This window comes from Chrysoperla carnea, chromosome 2 (genome assembly GCF_905475395.1).
Source record: "Chrysoperla carnea chromosome 2, inChrCarn1.1, whole genome shotgun sequence".
NCBI classification, from domain to species: domain Eukaryota; kingdom Metazoa; phylum Arthropoda; class Insecta; order Neuroptera; family Chrysopidae; genus Chrysoperla; species Chrysoperla carnea.
This window is the reverse complement of record NC_058338.1, coordinates 14,673,552-14,689,315: the sequence shown is the minus strand read 5'-3', so window position 1 is coordinate 14,689,315 and position 15,764 is coordinate 14,673,552. Positions and strand designations below refer to the sequence as shown.

The 15,764-nt window shown below is 30.9% G+C and overlaps 3 protein-coding genes across 4 annotated transcripts; 2 read left to right on the top strand and 1 right to left on the bottom strand.

Moving 5' to 3' along the window:
* Window positions 1-501: 501 nt before the first annotated feature.
* LOC123291588 (probable ATP-dependent DNA helicase HFM1) lies at window positions 502-6,049 on the top strand. The gene is made up of 14 exons (XM_044871924.1): window positions 502-570; window positions 1,355-1,480; window positions 1,922-2,154; window positions 2,266-2,348; window positions 2,415-2,749; window positions 2,863-3,042; window positions 3,325-3,500; window positions 3,562-3,793; window positions 4,023-4,171; window positions 4,241-4,425; window positions 5,079-5,176; window positions 5,253-5,470; window positions 5,542-5,783; window positions 5,870-6,049. The coding sequence occupies exons 1-14, from the start codon at window positions 549-551 to the stop codon at window positions 6,042-6,044; spliced, it is 2,454 nt and encodes an 817-aa protein (XP_044727859.1). The 5' UTR covers window positions 502-548; the 3' UTR covers window positions 6,045-6,049.
* Window positions 6,050-6,850: 801 nt separating this feature from the next.
* On the top strand, window positions 6,851-10,892 carry LOC123291586 (putative uncharacterized protein DDB_G0282133). Its single transcript, XM_044871921.1, has 2 exons — window positions 6,851-9,129; window positions 9,881-10,892. Exons 1-2 carry the CDS (start codon window positions 6,851-6,853, stop codon window positions 10,890-10,892), a joined length of 3,291 nt encoding a protein of 1,096 aa, XP_044727856.1.
* Window positions 10,893-11,750: 858 nt separating this feature from the next.
* Window positions 11,751-15,518, bottom strand: LOC123292371 (alpha-L-fucosidase-like). 2 transcript variants are annotated; one of them, XM_044873002.1, is made up of 8 exons: window positions 15,353-15,518; window positions 14,604-14,771; window positions 14,392-14,524; window positions 14,030-14,136; window positions 13,595-13,957; window positions 13,162-13,302; window positions 12,538-12,854; window positions 11,751-11,937 (listed from the first exon to the last, which is right to left on the bottom strand). In XM_044873002.1, the coding sequence occupies exons 1-8, from the start codon at window positions 15,441-15,443 to the stop codon at window positions 11,806-11,808; spliced, it is 1,452 nt and encodes a 483-aa protein (XP_044728937.1). In that variant the 5' UTR covers window positions 15,444-15,518; the 3' UTR covers window positions 11,751-11,805. The 2 variants fall into 2 exon arrangements, with proteins under 2 accessions (XP_044728937.1, XP_044728936.1); XM_044873001.1 differs by having other exon boundaries at window positions 14,392-14,533; window positions 14,613-14,771; window positions 15,353-15,517.
* Window positions 15,519-15,764: the final 246 nt, after the last annotated feature.

Genomic DNA, 15,764 nt, shown 5'->3' with positions numbered 1-15,764 from the left:
TGACATTCAAATTCGTTATTCAATTGTTTTTTTGTTTTATTTGAAAATAAATAAATTTCTATAGTAATATTTTTTAGTGAGGTGAGATAAGTGGCTTAAAAGTTTTTTCTTTTAGTTTTCCGTGCTAAATATGATTCACGAAAATCAAGATAATAGTCCTATTGTTGATAATCATGGATCGCAAAATTCTGATCGATTTTCCATGGATTATTCACCAATTCAAACCCAAGATTCGCGGTAAGAATTAATGTCTAAGTAATAACTAATAAAGAACTATAAGTACCTAAGTAATTTTAATTTTTGAACTTTAGTTTTATGGATTTAAGTCCTGCAGACACAATTTTTAATGATAGGCCACCTAGATTTTATCAGAAAAATGGTGATTTAAGATCTGTTGAAGAAATTCGTATCCTTTTCTAGTTATCATTAGTATCATACTATTCTACTTATTTAGAGTTAAAATAATCTTCTTAACGTAAAATTTAGCTAGTAAATATCGAAATTTATTTGAAAACTTTCGGTATTTTAATTTGGTTCAGTCTCGTGTTATGGATAATGCGTTATACTCAGGTAAGTGTAAAATCTTATATCTTATATAAGGAATTTCTGAAACGGCTCCAACAATTTTCATGAAATTTATTTAAATTCATTTTTAGAAAACTTCGCTTTCGAAATTTATAAGGTATACAAGGGGTTTTTGGAGCGAAAAATCTATCTAGCTAGGTTTTATTTTTAGAAAATGTCGTTTTCCTTCGGAAACAGCTCCAACGATTTTTATTAAATTTAGTTTGCAGTAGTTTTCGAGGGCGAAAAATCGATCAAGCTAGGTTTCATTTTTAGAAAACGTCGTCTTATCTTGGAAACAGCTAAAACGACATTCATGAAATTTTATATGCAGGATGTTTCGTGGGGCGAAAAATCGGTCTAGCTGGGTTTCATTTTTAGAAAACGTCGTTTTATCTAGGAAACTTTAATCTCGGATTTACCAAAAAGTAATAATAACGAGCAAAGCATAAATGAAGTTTTTATGGCGTAAATATTAATATTTCAGTACTTTCAATAGCAAGTTCAATATACACTGTATTTCACTTGAAAGTCGATCTCAGAAATCCGATTGAGAAAATTGTTCACCAAATATTTGATTAGGCCTATAAAATTTTGCTGGTAATTGTAATTTTTTTTTTACCATGTGAAAAAATTCGTGGAAAATTGTTCCTTTATTCTTCTTTTCAAAACCAGAACGTTATGATAACTTTTTCCACAATCTGAGCCATTATATTTTTCTAATCTATCTCTCAAATGAATCACATTTTGTTAGATCAAAAATTATATAATATGTTTTAAAATTTATTAGATAGAAGCTTAGTTGTATCAGCACCAACTGGTTCTGGAAAAACAACCATATTCGAATTAGCAATTGTTCGTTTAATGATGGCCATTGAGGATATTCAATACACGGGAGATTTTAAAATCGTTTACAGTAAGATACATTTTTATTTTTTAATTATTTTTCAGAAAATTTCTTAAGTAGATATACAGAGTGATTTTAAATAAGTGTCCGTCACTGAAGTAATGTCATTGTAAACGTGGGCCCCAAGATGGCCCTTTTCAGAGCTGCAGCCGCTACAAAATTCATGTAATTGGATGGATTTTCAAAAAAATGTTTTGGACAGAACTGTTTGTAATTTGGACAGACACTTATCTAAAACCAGCCTGTATTTTTCTAATCATATATTTTTAAAAAAGCTACCAGTTTATTAAATCTGCTTTGTTTCGGAATCCTACCTCATATATTTCCCAACTCTTGAAAATTATTTATTAATGAACTTTTCACCCAAACATAATATTCGTATAAACCCCCATAAACTCCAAAAGGAATAAAAATCCATAACAAATAAACAAATCAATAAATCTTTTATAGTGGCTCCAATAAAATCATTGTGCAGCGAACGTTTATGTGATTGGAATAGAAAATTTTCCGAAATTGGCTTATCTTGTATTGAAGTGACTGGTGATACAGATCGATTAGAGTTTAAAACTTTAGAAAATTATAAAATTATTATCACAACTCCAGAAAAATGGGACTCAATTACACGAAAATGGAAAGACAATAAAGAAATTGTTAAAGTTGTTAAACTTTTTATGATTGATGAGGTACGGTTTCATAATTTTAATAAAGAATGAAGTCAGGTTCCTTATTCTGCTTCATCTTCTGGTACACTGGTAAATTCAAACTGAGTTTCCGAAATCTCAAATTTCTTTCAGATTCATTTATTAAATGATCGTAAACGTGGGCCAACTTTAGAAGCAGTTGTTAGTCGTATGAAAATTATCCAAAAATCCATCGAATACGAATTAAAACAAACATCAAAGGAATATAACAATTGTGATGAATTAGCGAAAAATTTTCTAACACATATACGTTTTGTAGCATTATCCGCTACAATAAAAAATATTGAAGACGTTGGTCAATGGTTAGGTGATAAAACAAAACCATTTATGCCTTCGGCAATAATTCAAGAATTCGGTGAAGAATATCGTCCGGTACAGTTAAAGAAAATTGTATTGGGATACATGTGCCCATCAAACACAACCCCTTTCAAATTTGATTTATCATTAAATTATAAATTAAAATCAGTGATACAACAGTATTCAAATAATAAGCCAACATTAGTATTTTGCACAACACGAAAAGGTTTAATGGCAACTGCTGAAATTTTGTGTAAATCCTTTACATGTAACTTTTCAGGTAAATCGAGAAGCTCAACCAATCAGACAATCCCTCGGAAGCAAATGGAATCTGATGGATTGTCTAGAAAAATCTTAAAATACTAAATATATATAAATTAACCTTTTCTTTAGAAACTCAGAAAGACTTCATAAGAAATTCTTTGAGAGAAATGCGTGATAAAAAATTAAAAGAAATGCTCGAAGTAGGAATTGGCTGGCATCATGCTGGAATAGATTGTAATGATCGTTATATAGTTGAAAATATGTTTCGTTCCGGTGTAGTAGCCGTTTTACTAACCACAAGCACTCTTTGTAAGTTTTATTTACTGTCGAATCTGCAGGGAAGCGAGATTAGTCTTTACGAAATATCTGATTTAAAACCGATGTAAAAACTAGTTACTCTAACTGTTCCTAAAAAAACTCCAAATGAATCAAAGCTTACTATCGGGAGACGGGTCAATACTCTTTACGTATCATAATAATTATCAAGTGTCCTCCCACTTGTCTTGGTATGCTAGTTCTGATTCTCGCTCACCTAGGTTTGACTGTATTTTCAAAATTCACAAATGAAATTCACAATGAGTTTTTCCACAGCAATGGGAGTAAACTTACCAGCACATTTAGTTATAATTAAGTCCACCGAAATGTATCAATCTAATGGTTACGAAAATTATTCAAAAATAGCCTTACAGCAAATGATTGGTCGCGCAGGAAGACCACAATATGATTCGTCAGCTACAGCTGTAATTATGACCAAAGAATCAATGCAGGTAAGTTATATTTTGCTCAAAAAATTTGTTTGGTATCACGATTTTATAAAATATATTTTAGAAATTCTATGAAAATATGATTATGGGAACAGAAATTATTGAAAGTAATTTACATAAGCATTTGGGTGAACACTTGAATGCTGAAATTGTTTTGCGTACAATAACGGATCTTGTGGTTGCTTTAGATTGGATAAAGACAACATTTCTTTATATCCGAGTTTTAAAAAATCCACGATATTATGGATTAACACAACCTTCGCTTACACCAGAACAAATTGAAACAAAATTAATTGGTAATACTTTTAAATTATAAGTTAAATCCAAATTGATAAATAATGAACGAATCTTAGAATTGTGGGTTGAAAGTAAAGTGTGGGTAAAGTCCCTTCTACACCATTCTTTTAAATTTCCGAGGAAATCAATTCTTGTGATACATCGCACTTCGGTTGCAACTTAAATATTACTCACTTATTTTTATTTCATTTAACTTTAAGATTTTTTATTTCTGATTTTTGTATTTAGAATTATGTCAAATTGAGATAAACAAATTGAAAAAATTGAAATTGGTAACAACTGATACAGAATTAGGTGTCGACTTAAAACCAACTCGAAATGGTGAATTAATGGCACAGTATTATTTAACTTTTTCAACAATGCAATTATTCATGAAGGTTCGATTTTTAAAATAAATCAAAAGATCATCAAAAATGGAATATTTTTGTTTTTTTTTTTTTTTTCAGATTAATGGAACTGAAACATTATCACAGCTAATTAATATGATTTCGGATTCAGATGAATTTTCTGAAATTCGCTTACGTGTAAATGATAAAAAAATATTGAATGCATTGAATAAATGTAAATTTTCTGAATCTATTCGATTTCCAATGTCTGGCAGAATAACTAGTTTATCAATGAAAGTTAATTGGTAATATTTTATTTTTTTCTTTCATCTTATGTTTTCGAAATTATAAAATATTTATTGATTTTTTACTTTTTCATAATTTTGTAAATATACAGGCGTCATATAAGATCCACTTAATTTCTAAACGCTGTAAATTGTCGAAATTAGATTTTTTCAAAATTTAATCATTGAAATTAATCTGATTATCAAAATTATACACTTTTAGATACTCTTCCACATATCACTTCCAAGGGCCTCTGTTCGCAAAGTTGTTGCGGCTATCACAGGACACTGGCTGGGCGGCAAGCATGCTGAACGCTTAGGCCTGCAGTGTATCACGACTACTGCAGGAGCTGCCACAGTGGTGACGAGGAGGAGACAATGTCTCATCTTCTCTGTCACTGTCTAGCTCTTGTCATGAGGAGATGGACTTACTTGAGCCAGCCTCTCTAAATGGTTCATCGGGTAGTGGCCGGGGATGGGCCAACCCATTTAAGGTATCACAACGGATATGGTCTAAGTGTGTCTCACCCCAGGACAGCCACTCTAACCTAACCTAATCTAGATACTCTTTAAGTTTTTCCGGAAGAAATCATAGATCAAAAATTGCACCCCTTTATAAAATATTATTGTTGAAAAGTAAAAAATAATTATCTATTTGTTTGATTTATTTCTAGTATTATTCAAGCCGTATTGGGAGCATTACCAATACATGAAAGTTCATTAAGAATGGAAAGTGATCACATTATGAGAATTGGCGAACGTATGTCTCATTGTAAGGACAATAAAATTCAAATTTCTTAATACAAAATTCCTTTCTTATGTTTATGTATATATTTTCCTTCCTATAGGTCTTTGCCAATATTTAATAACACAAGAAAAAGGATTTATAGCATTACGAAACGCTTTAATTTTATCAAAATGTTTTACGGCCCGCTTATGGGAAAATTCGAAATATGTATCACGCCAATTTGAACGAGTTGGTCCAGTAACAGCGAATTTACTTGCTTCTGCTGGAAAAATTACTTTTACTGATATTTTAAATTCAAATCCACGAGATTTGGAAAGAGTAAGTGAAAATAATAAATCTTTAAAATTGAAAAAAAAAAGTTTTTGCATTTTGCTCTATCATTCAATTAGATTTGCAATCGTGGTCCACCATTCGGCAATAATTTAATAAACTTTGTTAAGCATTTGCCCAATTTTTCTTTGAGAATTACACCTCCAGATGTGGCTGCACCACCTCCACGATATTTAACCGTCATTATCGAATTTTCAAATTTTGAAGACTTACAAAATATGACAACAACTGGAAAAAACCATGGATTTTCTATTCTTGTTGGTGATACTTCAAATAATATTTTATTTTATAAAAAGTATCGGTAAGTTTGCATAAAAAGCCATAATTCAGGTAGTATAGCAGTATCGAGGGTCACAGGGTCATAATTTCGGTTTAATTTTAATTTAGAGATGAGGATGTTTTAATGACTAAAACTCTAACACATCAAGTTAAGTTGGTTGAAACAATTGAACATGAAGTTTTTGGCTGTGTGATTAGTGAAACTTGGGGTGAGTACTATATTAACTTTCTGGAAAGAGGCAGGGTCCGATCTAGCTATTCAGTCGCTACGGGCAAAAAATAAAACAAAAGCGCACATCTTATATCGGCATCGAATTCGATCTAAGTTTTCAGGTTCAATTAAAAGCTCACTCTGATTCATAACTGACAAATATTAGATGAACGTTTTAAATTAGAAAGTTGTTCTTTATAAATAGGCAAATCTATTTTGTTTGAAACAATTTTATCGATAAAAGTTATTGATCCAGTTTCAAGCTTATGTCAACTTAAAAAAACACCCTGTATACAGGGTGTACATATATAATACATATATGTAAAGTTTCGCTTAAATACATAGATTCCAATGGTGTTTTTTTTCAGTGTTTTATTTTATTTATAAATTACTATTTATAAAATTTTTCATTACAATCCCAGTTTTCGGAATAGTCCTGGTATTATTTTCCCACTCCAGGCGATTTCCCGGCTCGCCCCCCCCATCCTACTCTAGATCGGGCACTGGAAAGAGGACAAGAAATCTCTAATAATGAGATAGTTTTTTTTTTTTTTGCATCACTCCCAGTCAAATAAAATTCTAATGGTTCCTTTTCAGTGGGTCTGGATGTCGAAATCACTAGAAAAATGCCTCCAATCAATCGTTATCTAATAAACGCATTTCAAAAGTACGAAAATTCTGAATTAAATAGGAATAAAAGTGCGTCGAATCCCCCAATAAAAGAAATTAATATGCAATTATCACAAATAAAGCAAAATTTTCGGAAACTTGATGAGACAATAATACACGAACTTGATAAAAACCAAACTATCGCAAATAATGCACTGGAAACGGATAATACGTCAGAGCTTGATACCTCAAATGATGTTTTAAATCAAATGATTTCGTCTGTATTTAATAATAAAACTAGTTTAGTATCGAACGAAAATAATTTAAAACAATCAAAGAATTCTTCAACTCTTTCAATTCAGAAAAATCAGAAGGAGCCGAAAAATTTGACAGCTGTAGCACCATATGTTGATGACAAATATTTAAATGAAATAGCAGATCCCATACCACAAAGTACAAATCAAAAAAATGTATTAGCACCAGATGCACCCAACATTAAACATTATTATGAAAATGTTTCAAAAACTTTAAAAAACTCGAGTTCTAACTTACACAATACATCAGAACAACTTTCTTCCGATAAATTAAATACCATTCCCGAAAATGCAAATGCGCAATATTCTTTTAACATTTCTTTTGAAACTGCCAAAAACGCAGAAATAAGCAATAATTCTTCGTATAAAAATGGCGAAGATTTTGTGTCTAAAAATTTGAATGCTCAAATTCAACCAAACTCGAATATAAAAAATGAACCAAAACAAATATCATTCAACCAGGATAATTACTCTCAAAAAATTATTCAAAAGTTTTCCGACACGAATCAAGATTTGAACCTTCCCAAAGAATTAAAAACCCTCGATAATTGTTCCAAAAACGTTAATAAACCAAATTTAAATTTGGAAAGTCAAACATCTAACTCAGCTAGTATTCAAAATTTTGCGAGTACTTCGTCCCAAAAAAGTAACGAAGAATCAATAAATATTGGAAATTCAAAACCTTTTTCATCAAATGCTTCTTTTCATAATTACAAACAATTTTCAAATATTCATACAGAACTCATACCAGAAAACAACTTAAATTTTAAACAAATTGAAACTTCTTATCCTGAAAATGTTTGTTCAAATTCTGTGTCTTCTAAATTTATTTCACCCCAAAATTATAATAATTTAGTCGTTAATACATGCAGCGAAATAAACAATCCTAAATCTTATTGCAACCAAAATACTTGCAATAATGTTACATTTATTTCACCGCAAAGTAATAATTCAACCATTTCCAAACGCAGTGAATTGGACGACTCTAAGAATACCGATATTTATAAGCCCGAAATTAACTTTGAACAATCATTACGATCGCAATCTCAAACGAATTCTCTAAATAACAAAACTTCTGAAAATCGAGTATCTGTTAGAATTCCTGATCGAGAACCATCATTTGAATGTGAACAAGGTAATGTTCCACTACCATACGAAATTGATAATTTTTCCCAATTTTCCTTAAATAACTGTCCCAACTTTCCAAATTTATCTCAAAGAAGTAAATCTGGATTTGAGCCTATGAATAGTTCAGAAAATATTGCGAAACCGTTTGAAAGTTTTGATAAAGTAACAAATATTGAAAGAAAATTCAAAGAAAATGAACTAATTAGTGACGAAGAGGAAGCAAATTCTTCGTTAACTGTAGAGACTTCCGATTATTTGGACACATCACTAAATTCAGAGGAAATAGCACAGCCTACAAAAAAAATCAAATATGATGATGATCATGAAATGAAAATCCCACATTGCCAAGATTATCGACATAAAAAATTCGATAAATTCGGTAAGCTTTCTGTTTTACCGGAAGCAGATTTAAATCCACAAAGTCCTTCAGAAAAATTATCATGTTTCAAACAATCAAAAAAACAATTACTTCCAAAAACACCAAAAGTACAAATTTTAAGCGTTGAAAATGTCCAATATCCCAATGTTTCCTCATTAATAACATCTCCAAGAGAGAACACTACCAAAACTATTTCATGGCGTTCGCCACTAACATCTGAAATAATTTTTTCAACACCAAATAGTAGCTGTTCGTCGTCTGATGTAGGTTCACCGATGACTATGACAAAATTAGACGCTAAATATCCAAACACAATTCGAATTAAAGATTATAAAACATCAAAAGTCTCCACTGCTCATTCTGTAGTAAAAATTGACGAAAATCCCTCTAACGATATTCACAAAAAAATGACGTATGTCCAAGAGTATGTTGTTCGAGAAATTCAGTTTAAACAGACAATTGATCATTCGTCTGTAATATCAAAACCAAAATATAGTGAAAATGGTGCTCGCAAGAAAAATACTTCCAGTTCTACTCATTCTGTAAATTCGTCAGGAAATCAGGCTAAAGAATCTTCGAATAGTTATAATTCCATTCAGCGAAATTCGGGAAGACCGATTTCGTTGGAACAAAAACAAGCATTAGCAAGCAATTCTAAATTGGAGTTTAATAATCGGAACAATATTCACAAGAGAGATCATCATCAATCATCGAGCTCCGACTATAGGTAAGTGTGTAAATATTCCTATAATATCTAGAGACAAACTTGTCAAATTCGTAGGTCTGAGAAAACGGCCAATAAAATTTGTAGGCAGTATGATGAGCATTCAATTTTACTAACATTAAACATTTCTGTAAAAATTTTCTATTCGTGAAGTGAGAAGTGATAAAAAAAATTTAATCCGCTCCCCGATTGTGTCCTTGTACCCGAAGCTCCCATTTTCATTCCTGAATCGAGGTAGTTGTTCCAAGATTTCATTATATTAAGTAATTTACAAATCTTGGAAAATACGTTATTAAAAGCACAAAAAAAAAACCATTTGCCACACCGATTATGAGATCTCTGATAAAAAGTCGGATTCGCCATGTTATTTCAAGTGCTTTTGTCAGCTAAACGGTGACAATTTCTATAAAATGTCGGCAAAACAGTCTCTTTCCATTTGAAGAAAGCATTTAAGAAGTGAATCCCTGAATTATTTTAAGGGAGAATATGTTTATTTTGAATCCAAAATTTACTATTTGGAATTTTTAAGTTGACTTTCACAGGGACTCTATGATCATTTTAGCGTCACGTGAACATGCCCCTCTAAAATAAATTTTTGACGCTGAAAACTTTTACTTGCAATATTTTTCAAAAAAGGCCATTCTGGAAAGTTATTAAGACATCCTCTTACTTGATACGCGGTATATACCTCCTACTTTAACGACGCAACGAAACGGATAATATTGTCATTTGTTTTTTTTCATTTTTGTTTCAGAAAAAATGAAAAATTACCTCAAATGAATCGTATTCCTGCATCATCTGGAGCGGTTATAAATTCGCCTACATTTAAAACCAAAATGAAAAATATTTTATCACAACTGTCGGATAAAGGAGCTACAGAAGCGTTAACACCATTATCACAAAACAATAATTTAAACCAAGAACTGTTTATACCATCAAATATTCAAGATTATTCTGTACGATCTGATTTTTCTGTATCCGATTATAAAACAAAATCCCAAGAAATTTTCTATTCTAAGAGGGCGGATGCCATATACAAAAAAAGCAAACTGAATGTGGAAAATTTAAGCAATGACATAAATAATAATAAATCGAAAGATAAACAAAAAATCAGTTCAAATGAGAATATTATTCGCCAGGAAACTTGTGAAAAAGGATCTTATTCGCTTTTTAAGAATAAAGAAAAATCGAAAAAGCGTCAAGGTCGAGAACCATCGAATGAACAAATGTCATTCAATTTTAACCCTACATCGTTTATCAAGAATCGAACTTCAAATTCAATCGAACCCGTTAACATGAAAAAAGTTACAACGGAAACTTATGCAAAAAATACATACTTCGTAAAAGATTCCAGTAACTTATCATACGATTCTGGCACATTTTTCGATTATAAAAATTCACATGAATATGGGAATAAAAAAAATCCATTAAATTACAGTGGTGTTCTGACATCAAACCGAAATCGAAATATTGAATCTCGTCATACTTCGAATTATATTAAACCTGTTTATGATTCAACAATTGAGAATCCAAATAAAATTGCATCAAGTCATTCATCTGGTAAGAATATGGTGCGTTTACAAGATGGTCCTTTAGTTGATTTAAATGAAGTGAATCAACTTATCGAAAAGGATAGTTACGATTTACAACCGATGGATGCACATCCGCAAAATTTATATAATTTATCGCCAAAAAGTTTTATACAGACATTAAAATCGTCTGTTCCAGAAACACGATTTAATTCGAGCCGTTTCAACTTATTTTAGAATCTGTTTCAATATTTTTTATCATAGTCAATTTTTCAGAATAATCGTCCATAATGATGGAAGAACTTTTTGAATTTTCAGACAAGAATATTTTTTTATATTTGCCAGAAAAATATGAAATTCGGAAACTAATTCTAAAACCAAAGATACTAATTCAGAAACTAATTTTAAAACCAAAAATGCAGAAACTAATTTTAAAACCAAAGATGGTTTTTCCCTACAAAATGTTTATTTTTTATTTACAATAAAAGTTTTATTTTTTCTATGTGCCTTGTTCATTTAAAAAATATAGTTTTTTCCCTTTTATCATTGGATATGTTTAGGCGAAAGTTTTTAGTGATCAAATAAAGAATAGATAGAGAATTGAGAACAAAAGAACACTCAAAAGTTGAGGTAGAAGGTACGTTGCAAGGTGTTTTCGAGCAAAAACTTGCGTATTTTGATAGTCTATCTTAGTTTACTAAAAACTATGCCCATGCAAACACATTCATTTACAGTCCTTGGCCATATACATTCTTTAAGTACCAAATTCGTAGGTGATTTCGGAAATGAAAGATAACGGAAATCAAACGACAATCTACGAAGGTAGAATTTGTATACAAAGTGGGGTATAAATAGATATATAGAATTATTTTTTCATATAAAAATATTTCTAAAAATTTGTCCAGGCGAAACTAAGAATTTCGATAACGCTGAACAAGGGTGACACTGAGAAACCTGAACTATGCAGTTTGGAAGACGATATTCACCTGTTTGGGAGACTTGCCTTTATTGAGCCATAATCTATAGTTGAAATGTTCAATATTTAAAGTAAAAAATAGATATTACCTATAAAAATAATCGAAATTTTATTTGCACAAAAATTCATTTCATACATATTAATCTGTATAAAACAAAACATTTAATGATGATATTAATGCTCCCGTCGCAGTAATTTTGAATTTTTAACTCTTAACACCCAAGCCCATTTTGACTCTGCCAGCCTATAACTGGGTAATGTTATTTCCACTTTGGCATCATCATTATCCGACATAATAACAGTCCACTAAAACATAAAACGTTGATGACGTAATTAGTGTCTTGTTGGTTGAAAATTGAAAATAATATAATGTAAAAAAGCAAATTACGAATCGATTTTAGAGCGCAAAATGATTTTCGAGATCAAAGGTACTAAAGGACTGCCGATCATCTTTCAATGACATTTCAGGGAATTGTGTAGCCTACGAGGTTTTAAAAATGCCAGAAGACGTTACAAGAAACACTAATAATACGAGAGTACCCTTTTTCCTAAGCTGCAAGCTTCTTAATGATACTGTCTTGAAGAGGCATAGCTCACCTTCTTTGCCGCTCTCCAATTCTTGCCAGAAAAAGATTGAATCACTTGGCTCAACTCTTCTTTGTCGACCTCTCCAATTTGAAATAAGTAAATGTCAAAATAAGTTTGCTCTTCGTAAATAGCTCCAAATGGTTCATAGTTTATATGCAGGGAATTGGCCAACCTATTTCTTAGGTATCAAAACGGACTTTACGATCTAAGTGTATCTCACCCTGGGACAGCCATTATAACCTAGCCTAGCTTAGCCAAACATTCCCTCAAATACTTAAAATAGGCTCAACTTTTAATATTAGCCTTAACAATACTCACTTGTAATTTAATATCTTGTTTCTTGTTAACAAGAAACACCTCGGTTTTTTCACCAAATGCAGAGCCATCATATTTTACATACAAAAAATCAGAATTTCGTGGCCAAGATAAAAATATTATGTATAGATGTTGTGTATCGTAGCGAAACGTATACCAGACATTCGGTGTAATTGTATCGTTTTGTATTTTCCATGGCACAGTGTCATAGATAGCTTCACCATTGGTTTCTAACCACGTTCCTACTTGTAATAAACGCTCTTGATAAATGGGACTGATTTTACCATCGCTTGTGGGCCCAACATTTATTAAAATATTACCTAAAACCAAAAAATTGATTTAAAAAAATTTAATAATCGAAAGCAGCAATCCGGGGCCAACCCTTTTTCGGTATCACAACGGACTCTACGGTCTAAGTACCACTCACCCTAGGACAGCCACGCTAAATCGAAGTCTATCCTTTTTTATCTCTATCAGGTGTGGAACTTTTTTGGAACTACTTTTTCATCATGGTAAAGAACTGAGAACTGATTGATATTTTATTAATCAAACAATTTTATACCATTTCAATTTTCTAATTTAATTTGCCTTATTTTATACCTAAAGAATGAACAGTTTTCTAATTACCTCCACAACTAACAGTTGTCACAATTTGCTTGATTAGATCTCCAATTGACATATAATCGGTAACATTTGCTTCTGGCCTGTATCCCCAAGATTTTTCATCAATGGTCATGGCATTTTCCCATTTGTGCTTTTGTAATGTTCCTGAAATATAACAAAATTGTTAATCAAACAGTCTAAAAGTAAATACATAAGTTTAAAATAATTATTAAAACACACAAAAAACTGTTTCTAGTGACAATTAGACAGCTAACAAACAGCTCATTTGTGCCATGCGTGTTTTAGCACTTTACTATGCATAAATTTTCTGATAACAACGTAAGAGCGAATTGTGAAAATTTCCACAATAAGAAGAATCATACCGATGGATTATTTTCTATAGAATATGTAAGGTTACTAGACTATGCCGATAATCTAGAAGTACAAAAACTAATACCTGGATTGTATCGATCTTCACAAGTGTAAACATCACCATGTTTACATAATATATTTTGACCCCAGCGATCATTGACCACAACAGTATCTTTTACTGGACTTTCATTATAAAGCCACGCTAAAAATACAGTTGAATTCCAATAAGTATCTGGCGCTTCCCAATCACCATCAGACCATATTATATCTGGTCGATATGAATGTACTAATTCTTGCAACTGTGGCATCACTTTATTCATTACATATTCATCATCTTCAAAATTATTTCCACGATCCTTTACATATAAGGGATTGTACCATTCAAATAATGAGTGATATACTCCAAATTTTAAATCAGTTGTATTGCGAATTGCTGATGCTAAATCGCCTACGAAATTATAAAACATGTCATCATACTAAAAATGGACCAGGTACTTAGGTACCTAATCTTAAAACATACCAAGTAAATCTCTTTTTGGGCCCACATCTAATGCATTCCAACCAAATGAATATTTCGTTGGCCACATTGCATATCCATCATGGTGTTTGCTTGTAAAAACCACATATCTATGGAAATATAATAATTGATTTCAAAAAAGGTCATGAATAATTATAATAACAATAAAAGGTATCCGACCCTTGGCACTCCGAAAATTAAAATTTGCAGGGTCTCAGACGACGGTCATTTTATTTGCTAAATGTCGAACAAAATGATTTTTTCACGCATTATTCAGTTAACTTCTTTTTTGAATATAGCTCCTTTTAATCAAGCTTGTTGCTGGAAAAATTTTCTAACATAACATAAAATAGGAATATATTTACTTTGCTCCTGATGCTTTAAATAATGTTGCCCATTCCATCGGATCATATAATTGTGCTTTAAATTGTGAAGCGAATTTTTGGTAAGTATAATTTGGTTCAAAATTTTTCTCCATATAATTAACATAACTTTTGTCTTTATTTGCTAAAATATAATGTTTATGTTATAAAATACTGAATATTTTTTGTAAAGTACTTCTACAAAATTTTTTTGCAATATTTACTTCTCCAATTAAACCAAAACCATTCTGTTCCATGAGCCGGTACAGAATACACACCCCAATGTATGAAAATGCCAATTTTTGCCCTATCATACCATTTTGGTATCGGTCTTGTATCTAAACTTTCCCATACTGGTTGATACGTATTACCCGGCGTGTTTTCTGTGAAATAAGCACAACAAATTTAATAAAAAGAAAATATCACTTGTGTATAAAATAGAAACTTGAATTTGAAAATTTTTTAATTTACAACAGAAAAATTTGTTTATGTATTTCATGGGAAAAAAGTTGGGGAAATTGTATCCATGGAAATTTATTATTCATAATAACAATACAGGGACCAATTCAGTTCAGTTGTAAGCGCGCTCACGCTCGTAAATTCGAAGACCACACTTTTTGATTAAACTGACTTTTTTCTACATCCTCATACGAACAGTTTCCGGCCGGTTCCATAAAATTTCGAGCTTTTGGACATTTTACGGTTTTAATAACTCGATTATATGTAAAGCTTCATATTATGTTTATCATTCAAGTTTCTATTTTTGCATCGAAATAGAAACCATTGCACCGAATGATGTAGGTACTAAACTGAGTGTCAATAGGAAAAGATAGTGCTAAGTACAGTAATTAAAAACTATCCTTTCCTACTTAGCTGCGTAAATAGAAAATACACTTAAGGTACAAAAAGAACAAATTTACAGAAACACCTAATGGATATGTTTTTGTATAAAATATGAACTTACCACTTCTGTCAATAATTTTGAGACAATGACCAAAATTTATATCTAATACTATAACGAAATATAGCCACAATAAAACTGATATTTTTTTCATTTTATTAACTCAGCGTCGAATATATTCAAAGGCACATCAATTGTTATGGAAACACACAATTTTTAAGTCCTAAAAATTATTTATTTTGTATAAACAACAAAAAGGCTTATTAATTAGTTTTAAAAATAGTTCAGAAACTACTATGTAAATAATAATTTGTTGGGCATAACATTAAATACATTAACAAATTAATATTATGTATATTAACCAATTAAACTATTTAATTTAATTTAAAAATAGTATACATATTTGTTACAATAACAGAACTTTAAAACTAAGTTCACAGGTCCACACCAAAGAAACATAAATAAACATTTTATT